The sequence below is a fragment of the Penaeus japonicus genome, unplaced genomic scaffold (assembly GCF_977035675.1).
Source record: "Penaeus japonicus unplaced genomic scaffold, GWHDUDI00000001_assembly GWHDUDI00000036, whole genome shotgun sequence".
In the NCBI taxonomy this organism is placed as follows: Eukaryota; Metazoa; Arthropoda; class Malacostraca; order Decapoda; family Penaeidae; genus Penaeus; species Penaeus japonicus.
In genome coordinates, this window is record NW_028234438.1 from 23,931,830 (window position 1) to 23,941,829 (window position 10,000).

Genomic DNA, 10,000 nt, shown 5'->3' on the forward strand with positions numbered 1-10,000 from the left:
TTTGTGCATGTATGCATCTGTCTCCGGATCAAAACTATTTTTTCATTTTCTCTCATCTTCCTATCATAATAATATTTCACCACAATTTCAGTACAGCTAACTATGATCGATGGATAATTGATAAAATCTTGTGAATGATAACCGTTCTACATCCCGAATAATGCCATGTTTCGTCCAGCACCGCCAATGTGGTCATAAACAGCGACAACCAGTGCGACGGAGGCTGGATTTGCGAGCATCGCTGGCCTTCTATCTATAAGATGGCAAGTCATTTACTTCTGTTTTATTCCCGTTACTCGTCATGTCATTCAGCGAATGTTGAGATGATCAAATTTTACATTTATTTGCTCTGAAGATTATTTATCTGCATTTGCCAGAATAAATGTATTCGTACACGAATTATACCTGTTGATCTCTAGATACTATGATTTTAGTATGCTCGCCTCTCGGAAGACTGAGTAATCAGCGAAATGAAAAAAAGCTTCAGTTGTTTCGTATGAGTTCCCTGATTCCCCCAAATCGCACTTTCCACAAATGAAAAGCAAGAAAATATACGTCAAATTCTTATCCCGATTTCTAAAAACTTATTGCATGGAACTCAGGTCCGGTTCAGCAACGCCGTGAAGGACACGGCGTGGTGGGAGAATTATTACTGCGACGGAAACGTGGTGTCTTTTTCTCGCGGCGACAAAGGCTTCTTCGCCATGGTCAAGTACGGTACAGTGTCGCAGGTAAGTTATGGTTATTGGTATCTTCTGTTTTTACTTATTTTCCATGATTTGGTTGCTAGTGTTATAATTCCTTTTGACGAATAGTTCACAGAAGTCTTTGGTTTTCACTGGAATTTGGAAATCTAACCACGTGTAGCTATCAAAATGTATGAAAAAGTGAAAAAAAAAATCAATATAATTTTTTGCCAGATATCTAAAAGTTCGAACAAATACTAAAATTATCTTAATCAAAAACTATTTATCAATGGCCTTTCTTTTCTTCACTAGAGCTTCCAGACAGGAATGCCGGCAGGAACGTACCAAGACGTCGTGTCATGTCAAGAAGTGACGGTGAACGGCGACGGGTCAGCACACATCTCCATCACTAACGAAGAGGAGCCAGTCTTCGCCATCTGTGTCGGATGCTCTGTCGATTATGCTCCCGAGCTACACGCCTGTCGTCACTAGCCACCCCGGCCCTGGGTGAGTTTGACACTCCCGATGCTACTTATCTCTATAGCACACATCTACACAAAAGAGAGCGAAGGATTAAGTCACTCAGTATCTTACAGACTTCTGTGACTGGTGGAATATTGTATTCAGTAATTATTATTGGTAAGATTCGCACAAAGACAAGAAAAAAACGTAAGAGGAAGAGAAATAATGACAGAAATGTACGTGATTGTACGTGAAAGAAGCAAAAAGAAAGAGAGAGAAAAAAAGATAAATCGAAACAGAAATAGATAACGCCAACTTCCGAAACTTCCTTTGTTCGCTTCCAACAGACCAAACGACCACCACGACCCAAGGGCCAACGGAGCCCAGCATCACCGAGGGCGTCCACCGCACCGTAGTCTTCGTCCAGAAGCAAACGAACGACGGGCAGGACCTGTTCGTCAGGGGAGGCATCGACGCGGGACAGAGGCCAGGTCGCTGTCCGCTTGGCGCTGTCATGGCGCCATTTGTCTAGAAAGGGTTTAGGATGATGAGATTTTCTCTCTTTCCTTCTCTCTTTCTATAGATAGGTGTATATATTCATAAACACACACACACACACATAAGATGTTATACATTATTTATACCCACACGCACGCATATTTATATATTTATATATATAGATATGTATATATATATATATATATATACATATGTATGTATATATGTATATATATATATAATATATATATTATATATAAGGCTTATATATTTATATATATACATATATATATATAGTATATATATATATATATTTATATAACATAAATCATACATACACACACACACACACACACACATACACGCACGCACGCACACACACCCACACACACACACACAAACATATAAATGCGTGTGCATATACCTGTAAATATAATTAAACATATGCACATGCATAAAAATACACATATACAAATACGTACACAGGCATTACCTCGGACTAACGCTTGGACGACGTGTCCACCAAAGGACAGTTGAGAAATACCTATTGACTCCTAAAACAAACAAATAAACCACCAAAAACACACACGAAAGAGAAACCGTTAAGCAGACAGGTTCCTCGAGAACAGCTTCCCCCTAAAAGAGAAAAGAAAAAGGAGACACTTAACCTTTCCAAACCTCGCCCTCACCCAGGCTGCACGAGCGACGTCGGCAGCGACCCCTGCGCCATCGACATCTCCACCAACTCCCTGGGCGACACGAGCCACTACGACAAGTACAACGCATGGCGCGAGGGCGACAGCCGCCTCGACTGGATGGGCGCCGAGCCCGCCCAAGGCAACTACTACGGCCAGGAAGCCTCTGGGACGCCCCTGGCCTGGACCTCCAGCAACCCGGGAAGTCCTGGCTACCAGGAGCTCAACACGTGAGGGCACGCTGTCTTGAGGGGATTTCCTCTCTTAATGCAGATAAAGGGAGGGAGAGAAGGACAGAGGGACAGAGGGTCAGAGGGAGAGAGGGACAGAGGGAGAGAGGGACAGAGGGACAGTGGGTAAGAGGAGCAGAAGGACAGAGGGACAGAGGAACAGAGGGACAGAGGAAGAGATGACGAGATAAAGTGATGACGAGATGGAAGGTGAGAGGGAGAGAGGGAAATTGGGATTAAGGTAGAAAGGGAGATAGGGATAAAGGAATAGGGAGATAGGGAAAAGGGAGAAAGAGAGAGAGAGTGGGAGAGTGAGTGAAAGAAAGAGAGAAAGATAGATATGGATAGATAGATAGATAGATAGAGAGAGAAGGTAAGGAAGCGGTAAAAAGGAGACGAAGAGGGAGAGGGAGAAGGAGAGGGAGAATGAAAAGGGAAGGAGAGAAGGAGAAGGAGAAGGAGAGAGAGAGAAAGAGAGAAAGAAAGAGAGAGAGCGAGAGAAAAAAAAGGAGAGAGAGAGAGCGAAAGCGAGAGAGAGAGAGAGAGAGAGAGAGAGAGAGAGAGAGAGAGAGAGAGAGAGAGAGAGAGAGAGAGAGAGAGAGAGAGAGAGAGAGAGAGAGAGAGAGACCAGTAAAGAAGAGCCGAGACAGAACCCCGACTCCCTTGCAGCTTCGGCGACCACTACTGGATGGTCGACGTGGCCATGGACTGCTCGCAGACGGAGGAGGGATGGTTCGAACTCAAGGCCTTCCTGACCAACGCAGGGAACGGCTGGGAGGCGGATGTTGACCAGGTGAGTCTTAGATTCGCTTGTTGCCATTATCTCTGTGCTTTGTGGCTAATCTCAATGTACTGATAAACACACACACTCACGTAAACACACACGCAAACACACACACACACACACACACACACACACGCAAACACACACATACACACACACACACACGCAAACACACACATACACACACACACGCACACACACACACACACACACACACACACACACACACGCGCGCGCGCGCGCAAACACACACACACACACACACACACACACACACACACACACACACACGTGCGCGCGCGTAAACACCCACAAGCTCACACACGCCATAACATTTCTTGACCACTCACGATTCTAACAAAGAAAGAACACAGCATAGACAAAGCCTTCCACTCCACATGCCAGCGACCGCCCGTCAACGCACACCCATCGCCCAACCCTTCTTTCTACCAAGCAATCCCATCCCGTCTCCCTCAGGTCGGTTCGTGCTCCGGAACAGCCGGCGGTTCGCCTCCCTACTCCTCGAAGAACCACCTGGGACGCTGCGGTTACGTCAACGTCTTTTCCTTCGACTCCTCCGACTGCACCATCAACGCATTCCCCGATTTCTACTGAGTGCGGGGAACTCGTATCAAAAATCCTTCTTGCGTTAAATTTTTAATTGGATATGATTGATGTCGAGTGATATCATCGGAAGGAAGGAGGAGAAAAAGAAGGAGAATGAGAAGAAAGTAGAAGAACTAGAAGACGAAGAAGAAGAGGTAGGAGACGACGACGACGAAGAAAAGAGAATAAGTCCTAAGAAGAGCATAGAAAGTGTCGATGATTATGTTAAAAAAAAAAATAAAAAAAATTATAATATAATCCTTTTAGCATCTTAATCTATGAAAATCATTCATACAAAGACTTTCCTATCGCTTACACTGCGTAAATAGGCATTAAGATGGATAATTGGTAAAAACAATAACGGAAGGTAAGAGCAACAGCTACTTATTGAGGAAAGTATCTGAGGAGTACTAACAGTTAACTGAACACACTAACAATCCTATTTACTTACACACATGATCGTAATAACAACAAGCAACAAATTATGCGAAACACAACATATAGTCCGTCGCATCCTAAACGGGAAAACTCGCTGAAAAATCTAAGAATCATTAAAAAGTATAAAGAACCAACCAACAACAATGCTTCAACCTGTAATTCCCAGTGTAAACCAAGGTCAGGCCTTTAGCAAAGAAGCATGATATATGCACATACATACATACATATATAAATATATATATATATATATGTATATATATATATATATATATATATATAATTAACAATAAATATATATATATATATTAAAATACACGACACATATACACATACACACACACACACCACATAAAACAGATGAATAGATAAATATATACATGCTAATTAGTGTACTGTGTGATGGATTTTTTTTTTTGTGTTTATTAATTGTGTGATTTTTATTCTGAGTTGTCTGTTATATCATATTATGAGGATTTTAATGATTAGGTTGAGTGAGTGTGTGTATTTTAGTGTTTTTAGTGTGTGGTGTTTGTGATCAGTTATTGATGAGGTGGGTGTGGATAAGAATATATTTTGTGTGTGTGATATTAGTGTTGTTTTATTGATAATTATATAGTGATTGGTGGGGGGTGGAGTGTGTTTGAGAGTGTGGTGTTTTTTATACTGATATATTATATTTTATATATTTTGAGGTGTTAGTGATAGGTATTGGTTTAGGTTGTTATAGGTGGTATATTTGTATTGGATGTGTTTTCAAGTTTGTTATTAATTGATTTGTAGGTTACTTTTACTTTTACTTTTTAATTTTGATTGTTATTTATAGTGTTAGTTTGATTACTGAGATGTTTGTTTTTTTTTTTTTGTTAGAGTGAATTAGTAGAATTTTATGGATAGTGTTACTTGATGTGTGATTTTAGAGGTTGAGTGACTGGGTATTTACAGTTACTTAGGGATTGTTTAGTGACTTTGTTTGTGTGTTATATTGAGTGAGAGTGAGGGCGTTTTTTTAGTTTGTGATTTGTGATTGAGATTGTGTGATGAGTGTTATTTTTTGTTTGAGAGTTATTTATAGGGCTCTCTCTCTCTCTCTCTCTACTCCCTCTCACTCTCTCTAATATACGTTGTTATAGTGTTATGAGTGAGATTGTGATATTGTTAGATTGATAGTGTGGTTAGGTTGTTTCATTTTGTAGTGGTTGATTTTTTGAGATTCTTATATTGAACGTTTGGTGGGAGATATGTTTGTAAATTTGGGGTAGTCAGTGTGTGTGTGTGTGTGAGTCTGGGTGTCATGTGGGTGTGGTGAATGTGGTTGTGAGTGTCAGAGGTGTGGTGAGGGTGTAGTGTGTGAGTGTGTGTGTAGAGGAGTGAGAGTGTGTGATGAGAGTGTGTGATGTGTTGAGATGTGTCATCTCTATATATCTCTCTATCAATCTGTGTGTGTTTTTTTTTTTGTGTGATTGTGTTAGAGTTAGTTTGTTAGATACTTGATTGTTTCGATAGTTATAGAGTAAATAGGTAGTGGTATAGTTTGTGTGGATGTGCGTTTGTTTGTGATTTTTTGATTTTACATTGTATAGTTTTGTGTCTTGTTTGTGTATGAGTTTGTTTGAAAGTGATTTTGTGTTTTTGTGTGTTTTTTTTTAGATTGAGTTATGATCTTACATAACTTATAAATTTTGATGAGTTAGTTATATATATATATGGATATACAATTAGATATAAAATTTTGGTATATATTTATCTTATTGATGTTTGTCTTTGTGTTATAGAGTATAAATTTTATTTTGTTATTTAGTTTTTATGTGTATATAATTTTTGGTATGATTTATTGTTACAGAGTTATGTAGTTTCATTTACATCAACATATTTTTTTATAGTTAGATTTTTTTTATATTATATATATATATACTAGATATTTATATATTATTATTGAGTTGTTTATACTACATTCATTGTGTCTGTGTAATTTATTAGTTACTATATTTATATATATATATATTATATTGATTGATATATATCATTTATATTTATATATAATTTGTTTATTCATATACATTTCTGTTTTAATTATATTTATATTTAATATATATTTATTTTTTTATATATATTTTATATATATACACACACACACTACACATATATATATTTGATTTTTTATATATTTATATATTATATTTATTGATATATATTTTATAATATTTAAATATAATATATATATATAAAATATATATTATATATATATATATATATTATATATATTATATTTATATATATATATATATATATATATATACATATATGTGTGTGTGTGTGTGTATGTATGTATACATGTGTGTGTGTGTGTATGTGAGTGTGTGTGTGTGTTTTGTGTATATGCGTTTGCGTGTGTGTGTGTGTATGTGTGTGTGTATGTATGTGTGTGTGTTTGTGTGTATGTGTGTGTGTGTGTGTTTGTGTATATGCGTTTGCGTGTGTGTGTGGTATACATAAGGGATATGTCTACTACTTTTCTATTTAAAAAAATTATTTTTTAGCATGAGCAGACCCATGTCCTAGACGCAATCGTAAAGAAACCTTTTTAATCCGGACGTTCATATACTTCATTACCTAAATCTATCCTAATGGAACATTGGTCATAGTTAACACATCCAAAAAGTTTTAGTGCAATTTAGAAACCAATAAATTCATGTGAAAACAACCTGATTTGGAAACGCAAAAATTCTACTGTGATTTGCTACACATCGAACACATTTGAAATTACTGTTGAGTAACAGTGACATTTTCCTTCTATGAAGCACCTGTGGAGTGACATCGACTTCCCAGGTTGACGAGCAGGTGGGAAAGAGATCACCTGTTTATCACGACTGGCATTTGCTTTTCAGTAGATTATGAAGTGGACAGAGAAAGCGAAGTCCGTGCAGAAGCCAGTCGGTATGGCGTTTATAAGGAAATTTAGGTGAGGATAGAGGAATCTCTCTCTCTCTCTCTCTCTCCTTCTCTCTCTCTCTCCTTCTCTCTCTCTCTCTCTCCTTCTCTCTCTCTCTCCTTCTCTCTCTCTCTCTCTCGCTCTCTCTCTGTATGTCTCTCTTTCCCCCTCTCTCTCTATTTCTCTCTCTTACTATGATTCTATCACTCTTTCTCGCTCTCTCCTCTAATTTATCTCTATCTGTCTTTTTCACATACTACATCACACACACACACACAAACACACACACACACACTCACAGACACACACAATAACATTCTCTACACAGGACAAACACAACTCTCATTAAACACTTGCTTAGGGTGGTGTGTGGGTGGGGGTGGGGGTGTGCGATTGAAGTGCGTGGGGGAATTGTGTGGTGTGTAGTGTGTGTGTGTGTGTGTGAGTGTGTGTGGGTGGTGATGTTTGTGTGTGAGTGTGTGTGTGGGTGCTGTGTTTGTGTGTTAGTTGGTGTGTGAGTGTGTGGTGTGTGTGTGTGGCTAGTGTTGGAGTTGTGTGTGTGTGTGGTAGTTGTGGTGTTTCATGTGTGTGAGTATGGTGTGTGTGTTTTGTGTGTGGGTTGTGTGTATGTGAGAGTGTGTTTGTGAGTGTGTGTTTGGTGTGTTGTTGGGTGGGTGTGTGTGAGTGTGTGTGTGTTTGTGTGTGTGTTGTGTGTGTGAGTGAGGGGCAGTATGAGTGTGTTGTTTTTGGTGGTCTGGGGTGGGTATCTATATATATCAATATATATATCTCTCATCTCATATCTCTTGTGTGTTTGTGTGTGTGTGTGTGTGTGTGAGTGTGTGTGTGATTGTGTGTGTGTGTGTGTGTGTGTTGTCGGTGTATGGTATTGTGGACTGATCTCAGTAATATCCACCTATATCTCTATATAGATTTGTATTTGTGTAGGTATGTTGCTTTATATATATTTTTATATTGTTATTATAGATATATATATTTATTTATATATATACACTCAACACACACACACACATATTTTATATTTATATATATATATATTATTTATATTTATTTATATTTATATTATATTTTTTTTACATAACTGACACACATATATATATATTATTTTTTTTATTATTTATTGATTTAGTTATATTATGATATATATGGATTTATATTTTAATTTATATTAATGATTTATTGTTTTATTTTTAGATATTTATAGATATATTCTTAGTTGTCATCATTCATATATATATATATAGTTATTTTTTATATATTTATATTTTTATATATTTAGATTTCATATAATTATATATTTATAAATTTTTGGTGGTATTTTTTTAGATTTGATATATTTATATGTATATATTATATATTTTGCAGGTATATATGTATACCATATATTTGTTACACACACACACGCACACACACACACACAAACACTCTATATAGATAGTTATTAGATATATATATATATTTATTTTATAGATATATTTATGTGTGTGTGTGTGTGGGTGTGTGTGTGTTGTGAGTGTGTGTGTGGGGGTGTTGTGTGTGTATACATATACATACATATTTTTTTATAGATTTATAGTATTTATATAGAGTTATTGATATATATATATATATATATATTTCACTCCATCTTCTTCAGCTGTATCAGTTCACTGGAGGATTGTAGGCCTCGCGCTTGACGGGACTGGAAGGCCAGGGCGGGGGGCCGAGGAGTCCTTGGGTCGATGAGTGTTTGTGTGTGTGTGTGGTGTGTGAGTGTGTGAGTGTGTGTGTGGTGTGTGTGTGTGTGTGTGTGTGTGGTGGTGGTGTGTGAGTGTGTGTGTTTGTGTGTGTGGTGTGGTTATTTAGAGTAGTATTGTTTTTACATAGCTGAGAGTTATTGTTTGGTTATAGGTTTATACAGTGTTAGAGAGTTTTTGAGTGAGTTAGGTTTGTGTGATTTGAGTGTGTGAGTTGATTGATAGTGTATTGATTTATGGGTGTGTGTGTTTCCTGCGTTCTTGTTGCCTATGCGTGTTTATAGATGGTAGTGTTTGTGTTGAGAGTGCGAAGAATACTGAGAGTTTTTTTTGTGTTAGATTGAGATCTGAGAGAGTGAGTGTGTGTTATCGTTTTTTATTGTGTTTCAGGGAGGTAAATTGTGAGATTAGTGGTCTGTTAGAGATTAGAGTTATAGATGTGTGTATTTGTTTTTGAGATTTTTTATGTGAGTTGATGGTGAGGTGTGAGTTGAGTGTGAGTGTGTGTTGAGTGTGTGTGTGTGTTTGTTTGTTTTTTAGTTTGTGAGTGAGGTCTTGTTATGTTTGTTAGAGTGTGATTGTGTTAGTGGTGAGAGAGAGGGTGGGGTGGGTGGGGTGTGTGGGGGTGGGGGTGTGGGTATGGAGTTTAGAGTTAGATAGAGATTTGTTGATGTGTGATTGAGTTGTGTGGTTCTTTGTTGAGTGTGTGTGATTGAGTGAGGATGTGTTATAGTGTTTTATATTTGTGATGAGTAGATATAGTCACACGCTCACTAATTCTCCTATCTCTCTAACACACACACATGTTAGAGTGATTTGTGAGTGATTTTGATGTGTGAGTGTGTTAGCAGATATATAGATGTGTGGTTTGAGTTAGATTGGTTAGATAATGATCTTTTATATAGAGGATTTTTT

General features: G+C 37.5%; 2 protein-coding genes across 2 annotated transcripts in view; both read left to right on the forward strand.

Moving 5' to 3' along the window:
* LOC122242942 (alpha-amylase 1) overlaps positions 1-4,219 on the forward strand; it is a 16,321-nt gene extending 12,102 nt beyond the window's left edge. Inside the window, 7 exon segments of the mRNA XM_086531765.1 lie at positions 179-263; positions 603-731; positions 999-1,197; positions 1,496-1,639; positions 2,340-2,571; positions 3,241-3,364; positions 3,833-4,219. Of these exon segments, the coding sequence (XP_086387891.1) occupies positions 179-263; positions 603-731; positions 999-1,197; positions 1,496-1,639; positions 2,340-2,571; positions 3,241-3,364; positions 3,833-3,970 (1,051 nt within the window). The 3' untranslated portion in view covers positions 3,971-4,219.
* Positions 4,220-7,236: 3,017 nt separating this feature from the next.
* The window catches only part of LOC122242943 (alpha-amylase), an 8,428-nt gene continuing 5,664 nt past the window's right edge, over positions 7,237-10,000 (forward strand). The window contains exon 1 of the mRNA XM_086531843.1: positions 7,237-7,358. Within this exon, the coding sequence (XP_086387969.1) occupies positions 7,291-7,358 (68 nt within the window). The 5' untranslated portion in view covers positions 7,237-7,290. The remainder of the gene's footprint in view (positions 7,359-10,000) is intronic.